Genomic DNA, 16,016 nt, shown 5'->3' on the forward strand with positions numbered 1-16,016 from the left:
GGGGAGGAGGCTAGGCTCCGTCCCCACCCCCCACCCTCCTCCGCAGATCCCCTTCCTGGGGGCCGGGATTAAGATCCACGAGGAAAAGGGTGTCAGACAACCTGCGGCCCTTCCACGACCGGATGGAGGAGTGCTTCCAGAGCCTTCGGGCGAAGGTGGAGAGGGAGTACGGCGTCCGGGAGATGGTATGGGGCCCCAGGGGCTGGGGGCGCTCTGGGAGCCGGGGAGGGACAGAGCAAAGCTGCAGAAGAACCGTGGGAACCACCCCAGGACCCCCCCCAACCCCACCGGGTCCCACGGGGAAGGGTGGGCTGCATACGTGTGAAGCACCTACTGGGTGCGAGCCCTGACCCGGCACGGGCCGCAGGCGGGACTCCAGCCTCGTACCTCCTCCGAGGGGCCCAGGCAGCCAAGGGCTGAAGGCCACATCGCAAGCAGGCCGGCGCCGCTTGGACCTGGCTTTGTGGGCAGAGCCACTGCCTTGGGCCAGTGACCCAGACTCCTGGTGTGTGCGCTCACGGGGCACACCTCGCATCCGGGCCCCGTCAGGCCGAGCCCAAAGCTCCAAGTCCCCGTGGTCCCCGGAGCCTCCCTTCTAAGCCTCCAGAGACCAGGGAGGGAAGTAAGGCCCTGGTGGCCCCAGAGGTGGACCCAGGGCCGCGGGGCTCTGCGTCCGGGTCCCCCCCACCCCCAAGCAAGGCCTCCTGTCCGGGCCTCCCTGCACGAAAAGCCCGCCAGGAGGCTTTGATACTAAATTTCCAGGCAGTGGGAGGGGAGGAGGAAGATGGAGGAAGGGGAGAAGAGAGATAAGGGAGAGGGGAGAGAAGAGCAGAGCGGAGGGGAGGGGAGGGGAGAGGAGGGGAGAAGAGGCGAGAGGGAGAAGGGAAGAAGGTTGGAGAAAGGGGGAAGAGAGGAGAGAGAGAAAGAGGAAGGAGAGGGGAGAGGGACTAGGAGAGAGAGGGAGAGGAGAGGGAGAAGAGGAGGGGAGAGAGAGAGAAAGCTAGGGGAGGCGATGTGGGCTAGAGAAGAGAGGAGCGGGAGAGGAGAAAGGGGGGGGGTGGCTGAGTGCCGGTGCCTCACGCCCGTCATCCCAGCTGCTCAGGAGACTCGAGATCTGAGGATCACGGTTCAAAGCCAGGCCTGGGCAGGAAAGTCTGGGAGACTCTTACCTCCCCCACTCACCACAGAAGCTCAGGGGCAGCACCCAGACCTGAGTACAAACCCCCATGACCAGGACCAGAGAGAGAGGGGGGGAGAGGGAGGGAGGAGGGAGGGAGGGGGGAGGGGAGGGGGAAGGAGGGAGGGGGGAGGGAGGGGGGAGGGAGGGGGGAGGGAGGGAGGGGGGAGGGAGGGTGCTGGCAGAGGGGCCTGGGATCTCAGGGGCACCACGAGGCCTCTCAGCTGGGCTAAGCAAGGTGTGCTCAGCGCGGGATGCGTCCATCGGACGTGCCCTCACTGTGAGTCAGTGGCTTGGGTGAGGGGCTGGAGTCAGGGGGAACGGGAGGAGCCCCGTGGCCCCGGACGCCCCGCTTCCGGCTCCGTGGCGGGGCTGCTCCCCCACCGCCCGCCACCCGGTGCGGCCGGCCTGGGGCCAGGCTGCCTCTCAGCGTCCAGCCTCCTGCGGTCCCCAGGGGCTCTGCCTTGCGGGAGGTGAAGGGGCGAGGGAATGGCGTCCCAGGGACGGACGGCCCGGTGTGCGCGCCGACGGTGCCCCGAGCCCAGGCGGGCAGGGAGGCCGCACCTCCCGCGCCCCGCCTCCCGCCCACCCCTCCCCGCCCTCCCTCCCGCAGCCCGACTTCGAGGACAGGAGGGCGGCCGGCCGCGGTCCATGCTGCGCTCCTACAGGCAGATGTCCGTCCTGTCTCTGGCCTCCGTGAACTCCGACTCCGGCACCCCGAGCAAGGCCAGCCCCGAGAGGGTCAGCCGCGCCCCCCTTCCTTCCCCGCTGCCCCGGCTGGCCGCGGCCGTCCGTGGGCCCCCCGCTTCCAGGACGCCCCGCCGCTGTAGGAGGCCCTCTCCCCCCACCCCCACCGGGCCCCTGTTCGGGGCTCCGCTCCGAGCCTCTCGATGCCACGCGGCCGGTGCTGGATCCGAACCCGGCCCGGCCTGTCTCCCGCGCGGCCGGCCTTGCTTCCCGTGGCCGGCGGCCGTCAGCACCACGTGCCGTGGGAACAGAGCCCGTGGCGGCTCGGGCGGCGTGGCCCGGGGCCGTGGCCCCGCGTGGCGGCTCTAACTGCGGCTCCCCCCGCGGCAGCTTCAACCTCGAAGCCGGACCCCCCAGGACCCCGAGAGCCGAGGCGGAGCCCATCTCCCCGGGGAGCACGCTCCCCGAGGTCAAGCTGCGCCGCTCCAAGAAGAGAGCCAAGCGGAGCAGCGTGGTGCTGGCCGGAGAGAAGGCCGCCGCCGCCGAGTCGGACCTGAAGCGGGTGAGCGACGCCGGCGCGCGGAGCCGGGGGGCGGGGGGTGGGGGGGGTGGGGTGGGCACCGCAGGCGCGGGGGAGGGGGGGCGGGGGCGGGGTGGCACCGCAGGCGCGGGGGAGGGGGTGGGTGGGGGCGGGGGTGGGCACCGCAGGCGCGGGGGAGGGGGGGCGGGGGCGGGCGGGGGTGGGCACCGCAGGCACGGGGGAGGGGGGGGCGGGGGCGGGCGGGGTGGGCACCGCAGGCACGGGGGAGGGGGGGCGGGGGCGGGCGGGGGTGGGCACCGCAGGCGCGGGGGAGAGGGGGGTGGTGGGTGGGGTGGGCACTGCAGGCGCAGGGGAGGGGGGGGCGGGGGCGGGCGGGGTGGGCACCGCAGGCACGGGGGAGGGGGGGCGGGGGCGGGCGGGGGTGGGCACCGCAGGCGCGCAGAGCGGAGGGGCCAGCAGCGGGCGGGCTCCAGCCGTGGCCCCGCTCGGTGGGTCTCACCGTGAGCGCTGTGCCGGGGACCGGAGGGCGTCTGTGTGCCGGCTACGTAAGGAGGCCCCTGTCCAGCCCCAGCGGGGGGGAGAGGGGGGCACCCGGCGGCCCCTCCCCCCCTGCCCTTGGACCTGCCCCACCCCAGCGCTGGGCTAACCACCCACTCTGGGCTCTTCCTCCGTACCAGGCCCGGGCCGGGGGTGGGGGAGAACATCTCACCGCATCTTACAAATCCATAGCCATTGCACACTGAGACCCGGCTTCTGAGAGCCACTCCGGGGCTCCGGTGAGGCTGGCAGGCCGAGGAGGGGGGGGCCGGCGGCCCTCCGCGGGGGCAGGGAGGGGAATGGCCCGCTGGGCTCTGGGTGCGAGCACCGGGGCTCTGGGCACAGCCCAGGGCGGGGAGGGGGAGGGGAATGGCTGCTGGGCTCTGGGTGCGAGCACCGGGGCTCTGGGCACAGCCCGGGGCGGGGCAGGGGAGGGGAATGGCCGCTGGGCTCTGGGGTGCGAGCACCGGGGCTCTGGGCACAGCAGGCGGGGGAGGGGAATGGCCGCTGGGCTCTGGGTGCGAGCACCGGGGCTCTGGGCACAGCGCGGGGGGGGGGGAGGGGAACGGCCGCTGGGCTCTGGGTGCGAGCACCGGGGCACTGGGCACAGCGCAGGGCGGGGGGGGGCGCCCAGGAGTGGACGGCGCTGGGGAAAGCGGAGGCTCATGGTGGCCCCCGCGGGGGTCGGCAGCTCTCCAGGAAACACGAGTTCATGAGCGACACCAACCTCTCCGAGCACGCGGCCCTCCCGCTCCGCGCCTCCGTCCTCTCCCAGATGAGCTTCGCCAGCCAGTCCATGCCCACCATCCCAGGTGGGCCCCCGCCCCCCTCCTCTCCCCGCTTCCACTCTCCTCTCCCCTTCCCTCTCCCCCCCCAAGCCTCTTCCCTTCCCTCCCCTCCCCTCTCCCAGGACACGGCCCTCCCTGGCCCCTGGTCTGGGCTCCCCTCCCCGCCTCCCTGGCCCCTGGTCTGGGCTCCCGTCCCCCGCCTCCCCGGCCCCTGGTCTGGGCTCCCATCCCCCGCCTCCCCGGCCCCTGGTCTGGGCTCCCCTCCCCGGCCCCGTCCTCCCCCCCCCCCCCCCCCCCCCCCCCCCCCGCTCAGGCCTGGCTCTGTCTCCTGGCAGCCCTCACTCTCTCGGTGGGCCGGCTCCCCGGGCCCGGACGAAGCCAGCACCTCCCCCGCGGCTCAGCCAGGCCTTCCTCCACCTCACGGACTGCGACAAGAAAACCTCAAGAGGAAGAAAGTGAACCAGTTCTTCAAGACCATGGTGAGGGCCAGGCGAACGGGGAGGCGGGGGGGGGGGGGGGACGACGCAGGCCGGAGGGAAGGAGGGCGGGCGGACAAGAGGAGGCAGTGAGTGTGCACAGGTGTGTGCAGGCAGGCGTGGTGCACCTGGCCACTCCAGAGCTGCGGTCAGGACACAGGGGGGCCGACCTGGCTGGCGGGCATGGACCTGGGCGGGGAGGGCCCGCCCTCCAAGCCCTCCCTCCCCCCTCCCCCCCTCCCCCCGTGCTGTCCCTCTCATGGGAGGACAAGGTCCACTTCTATTAGAAAGGCCTTCAGTGCAAAGTTGGGTCCATCTCCTGCTCTGCCCTCTATGTCCAGGCGGTGTGCATTGGAACTGTGTTTCTGGAACAATCCCAGGCCTACTGTGAGCGCCAGAGTCGGGCGCCATGCGGAGCACGGTCCCCGTCCCGCTGCGTCTATTCCCAGAGCTAGCGAGGGTCCCGCGGCCCCCACGTGGCCCGAGCCGCCTGTCGGGGCCAGGGTCACGGGAGGGCAGGCTGGCTCTGGGCGCAGGGCCCGGGGTCCCAGCAGGCCGGCTTTCTCTCCCCCAAAGCTGGCCAGCAGATCTGCTGAAGAAGGCAAGCCGCTGCCGGACTTCCCGTCCACAGACCTGTGACGGTCCTGCTGCTCAGGGAAGGTTCCAGAAGAGAGGTGGGAGCGGATGCTAAAGCCCCTGTCGGCGGTCCTCACTCAGAGGAGCAGGCTGGCTGGACCCCGCGTTGGAACAGCCACCAGTGTAGCATTCCTGGAGGCGGGGGTCACCCTGGGGCTAGGGGAGCCAAATCCTGGATGCCCAGCAGACCCCGGCGTGTTCTGGCATGTTCCTGCAAGTTCCATGCGTGCTGTCTCCCCAGCGTGCCGACACCCTTTCATGACCCGACTTCTTAGGCGTAGGAGTGTGTCTTTAATTCATGCTAGAGGGTCAGCACCGAAGGGCCAAAAGTTCTGAAATACGTGGTCATTGTTTTGATAGCAGTTTTGTACTTTTCTTTTTTTTAATACAACCACCTAGCCTCTTTTTTATATAAAAAACAAAAAGCAGATCATCTCCCAAGTGTTGCTCTTTCTTACTGACAATAAAAATAATCCCGTGGCTCAAATAAGCCTGGTTGCTAATTCCGTGGTCTACGTGTGCAATACCTGGGCTGGGTAGGGGGCCGCGGGGTGGGGGCCGGGCCAGGCCCAGGACCCCAGAACGAGAGAGGCCGGCACCCCAGGTGCCGATGCGCAGGGGCTGCCCGGGAGGCGGTGACCCCTCTGTGGTGGGACCCCAGGAATGGCCAGTGCCGGCTGATGGGGGCCGGAGCGGTGGCCGCCGGAGCCCAGGCTCCTTCACCCAGGGGCTGGGGGAGCAACGTCAGGCCCGGCAGGAACCTGGCTAGGGTCCACCGGGGGTGACCCCCTCCCCGCCCTCCCACGGCCCCGCGCTCCTGCGGCTGCACACCGGGAGGGGGCGGGGGGGCTCTGTCAGGGGTGTGCTTCTGCCTGTCCTCCGGCAGACACCCCAGCTCGGCTCTGCAGCCCCAAAGCTGGCCCTCTGCTCGCCACTGCTCCAGAGCCGGCCACCAGAGGGCGGCCTTGCTCTGCGGGTCCTCAGACTCTGGCAGGGGAGGCTGAGGCTAGCATTGCACCACCGAGATTCCCTGAGCCTCAGGATGGAGGACCCCCCCACACACACACAGGGCCCCCACAAATCCCAGGCCGTGGCCCTCGCACAAGCCTCTGGGGCAGGCCCGGGGCTGGGTGGGTTGGCGCTGGAAGATGGCACTGTGATGTCCTGTCCCCGTTCTCATGGACGGAGAAACCCAGACACCCGGAGTTTGAACTCCTCTAATCCTCAGGTCCCCCGTCCCAGCCTACGTCTTACCCCACCCCCCTCCACCACCCCCACGTGGCTCCTGGGAGCCCCAGAAGCTACGTGTGCTTCACGGGCAGAGAGGAGAGAGTCGGGCACACCAGGCGTGTCAGAGAGCACGGGCTGAGGTCACTCACCGGACCCCGTGGCCCGAGGCCCCCGCATCTCCAGCGAGAGCCCCCCGGCCCTCGGTGGGCGGTGGCCTGCGTGTTGGCCTGTCCTGGGGCTGAGGAAACCGAGGCCTCGATCCAAGCGGATGCGAAGGTATCGAGCACCTGAGTGGCGGAGTGTGGCACCGGGGTCTGAGGCCAGGGCTCCGCTGCCCTCCTGCCCCTCTAGTGCCCCCACACCACGTCCCTGCGCCTGTGGCTCAGTGCTGGCCTGGAAGCAGCGCCCCGCTTCCCAGGCGGTGCAGGAACCGAGCCACGTAATGTGAGACTCCGCTTCAGAGGGGAACCCCGGCCCGGGCTGCCCTTGCTGAGAGGAGGCCTCTGGAAGAGCCTGGCTCCCGAGCCCTGACAGCCCAGAGGCCCGCCACCCATCCACTCTGCACCCTGTGAGCCACCCTCCGGTGGAGGGCATCTCCCAGACAGCGTGACCTCCCCACGGCGAAGGCAAGCGGGGGAACAGGGCGTGCTGGGCCTCCTGCCCACAGCCAGCGTCCACGGAGGAGGACCACAGCCGGCGTCCACGGAGGAGGACCACAGCCAGCATCCACGGAGGACCTCAGCCAGCGTCCACGGAGGACCACAGCCAGCGTCCACGGAGGAGGACCACAGCCGGCGTCCACGGAGGAGGACCACAGCCAGCATCCACGGAGGACCTCAGCCAGCGTCCACGGAGGAGGACCACAGCCGGCGTCCACGGAGGAGGACCACAGCCAGCATCCACGGAGGACCTCAGCCAGCGTCCACGGAGGACCACAGCCAGCGTCCACGGAGGACCACAGCCAGAGTCCACGGAGGAGGACCACAGCCAGCGTCCACGGAGGAGGACCACAGCCAGCGTCCACAGAGGAGGACCACAGCCAGTGTCCACGGAGGAGGACCACAGCCAGCGTCCACAGAGGAGGACCACAGCCGGCGTCCACGGAGGAGGACCTCAGCCGGCATCCACAGAGGAGGACCACAGCCGGCGTCCACGGAGGAGGACCTCAGCCGGCATCCACGGAGGAGGACCACAGCCGGCGTCCACAGAGGAGGACCTCAGCCGGCGTCCACAGAGGAGGACCTCAGCCGGCGTCCACGGAGGAGGACCACAGCCGGCATCCACGGAGGAGGACCCCAGCCAGTGTCCACGGAGGAGGACCCCAGCCAGCATCCATGGAGGGAAGACCTCTGCCAGCGTCCATGGAGGAGGACCACAGCCAGCGTCCATGGAGGGAAGACCTCAGCCAGCGTCCACGGAGGAGGACCTCAGCCGGCATCCGTGGAGGAGGACCACAGCCGGTATCCGTGGAGGAGGACCTCAGCCAGCGTCCACGGAGGAGGACCTCAGCCAGCATCCACGGAGGACCACAGCCAGTGTCCACGGAGGACCACAGCCAGCATCCACAGAGGGAAGACCTCAGCCAGCGTCCATGGAGGAGGACCTCAGCCAGCGTCCACAAAGGGAGGACCTCAGAGTCCACAGAGGTGGACCTCAGCCCATGTCCACGGAGGAGGACCACAGCCAGCATCCACGGAGGAGGACCTCAGCCGGCGTCCATGGAGGAGGACCACAGCCTGCATCCACGGAGGAGGACCTCAGCCAGAGTCCATGGCCACCACGGCTGTGGTACCCAGGCGCCGTGGCCTCATCAGAGCCGGCTCCCCTGCCCCCCTCCGAGACGGAGCCCACCACTCCCTCACCGGCCCAGGCAGGGCCACCTGCAGGCTGTGGATGAAGGGTGAGGCGAGCTGGTGGTGGCTGAGCCGGGCCACCCCTGTGAGGAGCAGAGCCAAGCTGGGGCCCCCTCCACGCCCCAGGCCCCAGGCCAGGTGAGGGGCGCGGGCTGGGAGACGCTGCGTGGACGTCCCCGACGGGCGGAGCAGGGAGGAGAGGAGCCGGGGACGACAGAGCAGGCGGGCGAGGGCAGCCTGGACAGAGCCGAGATGGGGGAGTGGGAATGGCGCGGGGAGGGGTATGGGGGGGTGAGAACAAAGACCGAGGTCAGGGGCCGGGGCAAGACAGGGAAAGCATGCGTGGAGACACGAGGAGAAGAGCCAGTGAGGGGGAGAGGGGACGAGGTGAGGACCGAGGGGAGGGCGGGAGGGCGGGGCGCCCCCTCCCCGCGAGCGTCCGCTCTGGCAGGCCTGCTCGGGCAGGTGGCAGGGGGGGGGCAGGCCCGGGGGGGGGCGGGGAGAGCCGGGAGGCCCGCTCGCTCGGCCGGGCCCGCAGTCACCGCCCCTGGGTGGAGCCACGGGCCGAGCCCCAGGGGTATAAGTGGGAGGCCAGGCCGAGCACCTGGCAGGGCGGCAGGGCGGGCCGGCAGGTGGCAGGTGCCGGGCAGGTGGCTCCGGCATGAGCTCCTTCGACCTCCCCGTGCCCTCGCCGCCCCGCTGCGGCCCCCAGTTCCCCAGCATCGGCCAGGAGCCCCCCGAGACCGGCCTCTACTATGAGAACTTCTTCCACACCCAGGGGGTGGCCAGCCCGCAGAGGCCCCCCTCCTTCGAGGGGCCCGGCGAGTACGGGGCCACCCCCAACCCCTACCTGTGGCTCAACGGGCCGGCCGTGGCCCCGCCGGCCTACCTGCCCGGCCCCAACGCCGGCCCCTTCCTGCCCCAGGCCTACGGCGTGCAGAGGCCCCTGCTGCCGGGCGTGGCCGGGCTGGGCGGCGGGGACCTGGGCTGGCTGCCCCTGCCCTCGCAGGAGGAGCTGATGAAGCTGGTGCGGCCGCCCTACTCCTACTCGGCCCTCATCGCCATGGCCATCCACGGGGCCCCGGACCGGCGCCTCACGCTCAGCCAGATCTACCAGTACGTGGCCGACAACTTCCCCTTCTACAACCGCAGCAAGGCCGGCTGGCAGAACTCCATCCGCCACAACCTCTCGCTCAACGACTGCTTCAAGAAGGTGCCCCGCGACGAGGACGACCCCGGTGAGGCCCGGGGGGGGGTCAGGGGCCCCAAGACCCGGGTGAAGAGCCAAGGTGACAGTGGGGTGAAGGGCCGTGTGGGGCGGGGGCTGGAGTCAACCCTCAGCAAGCTGCAGGGGCTCCCCCAATGCAATTCCATGCCCAGACTCTGTTCTAGAAAGTTCTGGCTAAGTGGCCTGTCCCCAAGGCTGGGCTGCCGGGAGAAGGGGCTGCCGGGCCCGCAGTGGACACGGGGCCCAAGGGGCAGGTCCTGGGTCCGAGGGGCTCTCGTGGCAATGCGGCAGGTTGGAACCTGCACCTCCCCGGAGGCACGGGGGGGGTGAGGGGCCACCCACAGCCCTGCCTGCCCACCCCGGCCATGGCCGGAGTCGTCCCTGTGCCCCAGCACGGCCCGGAACCCAGCACCTGGGGAGTCTCTGGCCAGTGACACCAGACCCACCGGAGCCGAGACCTTTCCCACACAGCCGCGGTGCTGGGGTGCCGCCGGCCCTCCCCAAGTCCCCACAGTGCCCCCAGGGAGACCCCACTGGGCCCCGGCCCAGGGGAACGCCGCCTCCTCCCACAGGAAGCCCACCGCCGCCCCCTCCCGCAGGAAGCCCACCGCCGCCCCCTCCCGCAGGAAGCCCACCGCCGCCCCCTCCCGCAGGAAGCCCACCGCCGCCCCCTCCCGCAGGAAGCCCACCGCCGCCCCCTCCCACAGGAAGCCCACCGCCGCCCCCTCCCGCAGGAAGCCCACCGCCGCCCCCTCCCGCAGGAAGCCCACCGCCGCCCCTCCCACAGGAAGCCCACCGCCGCCAGTTACAAACCCTCCCCGCGAAATCCCGCGGGCCTGTCCTTCAGCAGAGGCCACTGAGGCTCAGCGCGAGTGCCACGTCTAATGAGGAGCAGGGCTGGGACTTGAGGGGTCCCCCTGTCCCCTGGGCTTTCTTTCGTGTCAGCAGTGGGGGCATGCACACCCCCCTCCCGGACCCCCCCCGTGCTGCCCCTCTCGCCTCCTTCCCGGGGCCCCGGAGCCGCTCTGAGGCGGCGCTGAGATGGGGTGCCGTCTGCCAGGGTGTGAGCGGAGAGGGGGGTCTGGGGATTCACGGCTCAGCCGGGCCTTGGGGCCCCCTCTGCCCTCCCCTGGTCACAGTCGCGGGGTGGGGGTCCCCGCCTCTCCGCCTTCACCTCCTCACCTCCTCCCTCTTCCGTGTCAGGCAAAGGGAATTACTGGACGCTGGACCCCAACTGTGAGAAGATGTTCGACAACGGGAATTTCCGCAGGAAGAGGAAGAGGAAATCAGACCCGGCCCCGGGCTCGGGCACCTTGGCCGCGGAGAAGCCGGAGCCGGGGCTGCTGGCGGGCGGCCCCGGGGCGGCCGACCCCCGGGACGCGCTGGACGGGGCCCCCCGGGCGGCCCCCGGCTCTCCGGAGACGCGGGCCTCGCCGGGCCCCTCGGGGCCGCCCTGCCTGGGCGGCTTCCTCTCCGCCGTGGCGGCCTACGGGAGCGGCGCCGGGCCCGGGGGCCGCGCGGGGGCCGCGCGCGCTCCCAGCCCCGAGCCCGCCGACGGGACGGGGCAGAACTCGCTGGGCCTCGGCCCCTACGCGCCGCCGGGCGGCCTCGGCGGCGGGGGCCACGGCGGGGGGCGAGTGGGCCGGCCCCGCGCCGGGCGGCGCCCTGGGCTACGCGGGCCCCGTCCTCCACCAGCTCGGCCCCCACTTCTTCAACGGCGCGAACGCCAACGGCGCGCTCTACGCCCGGGAGGGCACGGAGGGCTAGGCGGGGGCGGCCCGGCCGCGTGGCGGGGGGGGGGACCCGGCCACCGCCCCCCCAGCGCCCACCCCTGAGCTCCCAGCCCCGACGCCGGGCGCCCGCAGGGACCCGGCCTCTTGCCTTCCGTGGATCACGCCCGCACCGCCGGCGCCGCAGAGCTCGGCGGCTGCGTGCTGGGCGCGGCCGTGGTGGGCGTGGCTGCGTGGTGGGCGTGGTCTGCTGGGCGCGGCTGCGTGCTTGGCGTGGTCGTGCTGGGCGTGGCTGCGTGCTGGGCGTGGTCGTGGCTGCGTGCTGGGCGTGGCTGCGTGGTGGGCGTGGTCGTGGTGGGCGCGGCTGCGTGGTGGGCGTGGTCGTGGCTGCGTGCTGGGCGTGGCTGCGTGGTGGGCGTGGTCGTGGCTGCGTGGTGGGCGTGGTCGTGGTGGGCGCGGCTGCGTGGTGGGCATGGTCGTGCTGGGCGTGGTCGTGGTGGGCGTGGTCGCGGGGGCCACCGCCGGCCGCCCCGTCTGCACCAAGTCTGAACCTGGGGACTCGCAGCGGCGCACGTGGCGGCTCCGGGAAGCCGAGGGACGCGTCCAGGGTCACGCACACGAGGACTTGGCTGAGCGGCAAGTCAGATCGGGCCGGAGGAGGCAGGGGTGGAGGCCTGGCTGAGCGGCTGAGACGCTGGACGCACCCTGCTGCCCACCCCCTACCCCTCGACCCCCTCCCCAGCCCGGGGCTTGCTGCATTCTCATCTCTTTATGCTGGTTGCCTCAACTTACCCACACGCCACTTGACGGCCCGACTCCGGCAGTCTACCCTGGTGAGGGCACAGGCCCGGGCGGTGTAGGGCCAGCTATCCCCACCACTGCCGGGGACCTTTAACAGGGCTGAGGGACCAGAGGTGCACCCCGGCACCCCGACTGCAGTACTGCCCCACGGTAAATCCTCGTAAAGCCCAGCTTCCTGTGTGCACGCCATGGCCCAGTAAGCAGACGGGGGCCGAGGCTTCCAAGAGAAACAGGGCAGAGCGCTTCCTGCTTCCGCCCTGGGAAAACAACAGCCAGAAGACGAACCCCCCTCCCCTCCTCATCCAGGGGCTCTGTGAGCACACACGACCTTCGCCTCCATCCATACGCATGTCCTACGCCCTGGGACTTATCGTAGCACACCTTCGGAGGTGCCTTCCCTATTTCTTTTTAATTAAAAGCAAACATGCAGAAGCCTGTGGTCCTTCCTTGTTGCTCAGTCAATCCAGCACAGGGCAGCCTGGAGCCGGGGACCTGTGGGACAGGAGGCAGAGGACGCTGGGCGTCTGACTCTCCCTCTCCGCGCGGGGGTGACCAAGGGCCCCTGCCGCAAAGTCTATGGGGACGACGGATGGGGCGGGTGCGTGGAAGGGACACGGGCAGCGAACACACAACACGGAGCGGGCACTGCCGGGCACCATGGAGCAAGCCGTCCTCACCACGGGGCAGCAGCTCCTGGAAGGGGACACAGCCCTGCTGTGCAGATGAGGAGAGCATGGATCAGAGCGGCAGGGTGGCGTGCTCACCGTACACGGACCAGAGAGGCAGGGTGGCGTGCTCACCGTACACGGACCAGAGGGGCAGGGTGGCGTGCTCACTGTACATGGATCAGAGTGGCAGGGTGGCGTGTTCACTGTACATGGATCATGTTCACTGTACATGGATCAGAGCGTCAGGGTGGCGTGTTCACTGTACATGGATCATGTTCACTGTACACGGATCAGAGCGTCAGGGTGGCGTGCTCACCGTACACGGACCAGAGAGGCAGGGTGGCGTGCTCACTGTACGTGGATCAGAGCGGCAGGGTGGCGTGCTCACTGTACGTGGATCAGAGAGGCAGGGTGGCGTGCTCACTGTACGTGGATCAGAGGGGCAGGGTGGCGTGTTCACTGTACGTGGATCAGAGCGGCAGGGTGGCGTGCTCACTGTACACGGATCAGAGCGGCAGGGTGGCGTGTTCACTGTACATGGATCATGTTCACTGTACACGGACTAGAGCGGCAGGGTGGCGTGTTCACTGTACACGGACCAGAGCGGCAGGGTGGCGTGTTCACTGTACATGGATCATGTTCACTGTACACGGATCAGAGCGGCAGGGTGGCGTGTTCACTGTACATGGATCATGTTCACTGTACATGGATCAGAGCGTCAGGGTGGCGTGTTCACTGTACATGGATCATGTTCACTGTACACGGATCAGAGCGTCAGGGTGGCGTGCTCACCGTACACGGACCAGAGAGGCAGGGTGGCGTGCTCACTGTACGTGGATCAGAGAGGCAGGGTGGCGTGCTCACTGTACGTGGATCAGAGGGGCAGGGTGGCGTGTTCACTGTACGTGGATCAGAGGGGCAGGGTGGCGTGTTCACTGTACGTGGATCAGAGGGGCAGGGTGGCGTGTTCACTGTACGTGGATCAGAGCGGCAGGGTGGCGTGCTCACTGTACACGGATCAGAGCGGCAGGGTGGCGTGTTCACTGTACATGGATCATGTTCACTGTACACGGACTAGAGCGGCAGGGTGGCGTGTTCACTGTACACGGACCAGAGCGGCAGGGTGGCGTGTTCACTGTACATGGATCATGTTCACTGTACATGGATCAGAGCGGCAGGGTGGCGTGTTCACTGTACATGGATCATGTTCACTGTACATGGATCAGAGCGGCAGGGTGGCGTGTTCACTGTACACGGATCAGAGCGGCAGGGTGGCGTGTTCACTGTACATGGATCAGAGCGGCAGGGTGGCGTGTTCACTGTACACGGACCAGAGCGGCAGGGTGGCGTGTTCACTGTACACGGACCAGAGCGGCAGGGTGGCGTGTTCACTGTACACGGACCAGAGCGGCAGGGTGGCGTGTTCACTGTACGCGGATCAGAGCGGCAGGGTGGCGTGTTCACTGTACGCGGATCAGAGCGGCAGGGGTGGCGTGTTCACTGTACATGGATCAGAGCGGCAGGGTGGCGTGTTCACCGTACATGGATCAGAGCGGCAGGGTGGCGTGTTCACCGTACACGGATCAGAGCAGCAGGGTGGCGTGCTCACTGTACATGGATCAGAGCGGCAGGGTGGCGTGTTCACTGTACATGGATCAGAGCGGCAGGGTGGCGTGTTCACTGTACATGGATCATGTTCACCGTACACAGATCAGAGCGGCAGGGTGGCATGTTCACTGTACGCGGATCAGAGGGGCAGGGTGGCGTGTTCACTGTACATGGATCATGTTCACCATACACAGATCAGAGCGGCAGGGTGGCATGTTCACTGTACATGGATCAGAGCGGCAGGGTGGCGTGCTCACTGTACGTGGATCAGAGCGGCAGGGTGGCGTGTTCACTGTACATGGATCAGAGCGGCAGGGTGGCGTGTTCACTGTACATGGATCATGTTCACTGTACATGGATCAGAGGGGCAGGTGGCGTGCTCACTGTACGTGGATCAGAGTGGCAGGGTGGCGTGTTCACTGTACGTGGATCAGAGTGGCAGGGTGGCGTGTTCACTGTACGCGGATCAGAGGGGCAGGGTGGCGTGCTCACTGTACATGGATCAGAGCGGCAGGGTGGCGTGTTCACTGTACATGGATCAGAGCGGCAGGGTGGCGTGTTCATTGTACATGGATTAGAGCGGCAGGGTGGCGTGTTCATTGTACGCGGATCAGAGGGGCAGGTGGCGTGCTCACTGTACGTGGATCAGAGTGGCAGGGTGGCATGTTCATTGTACGCGGATCAGAGGGGCAGGGTGGCGTGTTCACTGTACATGGATCATGTTCACCGTACACAGATCAGAGCGGCAGGGTGGCGTGTTCACTGTACATGGATCATGTTCACCGTACACAGATCAGAGCGGCAGGGTGGCGTGTTCACTGTACATGGATCAGAGCGGCAGGGTGGCGTGTTCACTGTACATGGATCATGTTCACTGTACATGGATCAGAGCGGCAGGGTGGCGTGCTCACTGTACGTGGATCAGAGCGGCAGGGTGGCGTGCTCACTGTACGTGGATCAGAGTGGCAGGGTGGCGTGTTCACTGTACGTGGATCAGAGTGGCAGGGTGGCGTGTTCACTGTACGTGGATCAGAGGGGCAGGGTGGCGTGCTCACTGTACATGGATCAGAGCGGCAGGGTGGCGTGTTCACTGTACATGGATTAGAGCGGCAGGGTGGCGTGTTCACTGTACACGGATCAGAGCGTCAGGGTGGCGTGCTCTCTGTGCTCCAGGCAGCCCCGGCCTCCCTGACTCCTGCACTTTGTCTGCTGTAGCAGGCACCGGCCAAGGACTGTTCAGTGGTGGTGTTGCTGGGGGAGGAGCAGGTGCTGGTGGGGGAGGAGCAGGTGCTGGTGGGGGAGGAGGAGGTGGGGGGAGGAGGAGGCGGTGGTATGGGAGGAGGTGGTGGAGGAGGTGCTGGTGGTTAAATCATCTCTTGGGTTTGCTAGGTCCCAGACACTGTGTTAGGACTTGACCTAACCTCGAAAGACCGCGATGAGGGCTGGAGGTGTGGTCCAAGCGGTAGAGCAGCTACCTAGCAAGTGTGAGGCCCTGACTTAAATCCCCAGGACTGCCACAAACCCAGCCAGGTGGGCCCCTCGGGGAGATGCTTCCTGAGAGAGGGGGAAGGAGGGAGGGCACTCGATGTCAGAATAGAGAGGCCCAGGAAACTCAGGGCCCCCGGAGAGGAGCCGGCGGGGCCGGAGATCCACAGGGTTCCGTGGAGTCAGGGGCGCTGTCCGGACAGAGGCCGCTGGATTTGCCCGGCTCACCCCGGGGCTCAGCTGTGCTCCGAGCCGGCTTCCCAGGTCCCCTGCCCGCCCTGGGGGCCGACAGGAGCAGATACCGCTCTCCACGGTCCCTAGAGACATCTTCCCACCTGCTCACCTCCCAGGCGTTTCCAGGCGTTCCCTTAAGATAGTTACAACATGAAGACAGGCAGATGCCCCGCGTCTCACCGGGCCCGGCGGGGCCCGAGGAAGCCTTTCATCCAGATGCCGGGGGGCACTGGGGGACCGTGGGGGACGAGGGATGGCCTACGGTGTGATCTCCCACTGTGCCTGTGACCCCCCCGCCCCCCCCGTGCCTAACACCCGGCTCTCTGGGAAGGGGAGG

General features: G+C 68.6%; 2 protein-coding genes across 2 annotated transcripts in view; both read left to right on the forward strand.

Annotated features, from left to right (window-relative positions):
- The window catches only part of Dock2 (dedicator of cytokinesis 2), a 160,259-nt gene extending 155,364 nt beyond the window's left edge, over positions 1–4,895 (forward strand). Inside the window, 9 exon segments of the mRNA XM_048334161.1 lie at positions 47–185; positions 1,791–1,917; positions 2,255–2,426; positions 3,634–3,754; positions 4,066–4,082; positions 4,084–4,119; positions 4,121–4,169; positions 4,172–4,209; positions 4,783–4,895. Of these exon segments, the coding sequence (XP_048190118.1) occupies positions 47–185; positions 1,791–1,917; positions 2,255–2,426; positions 3,634–3,754; positions 4,066–4,082; positions 4,084–4,119; positions 4,121–4,169; positions 4,172–4,209; positions 4,783–4,845 (762 nt within the window). The 3' untranslated portion in view covers positions 4,846–4,895.
- Positions 4,896–8,544: 3,649 nt separating this feature from the next.
- Positions 8,545–10,937, forward strand: Foxi1 (forkhead box I1). The gene is given in 3 exon segments (XM_048334139.1): positions 8,545–9,163; positions 10,357–10,778; positions 10,780–10,937. Coding segments are annotated over 3 exon segments (1,140 nt in total). The 5' UTR covers positions 8,545–8,586; the 3' UTR covers positions 10,921–10,937.
- The last annotated feature ends 5,079 nt before the right edge of the window (positions 10,938–16,016 follow it).

Source organism: Perognathus longimembris, chromosome 25 (genome assembly GCF_023159225.1).
Source record: "Perognathus longimembris pacificus isolate PPM17 chromosome 25, ASM2315922v1, whole genome shotgun sequence".
In the NCBI taxonomy this organism is placed as follows: Eukaryota; Metazoa; Chordata; class Mammalia; order Rodentia; family Heteromyidae; genus Perognathus; species Perognathus longimembris.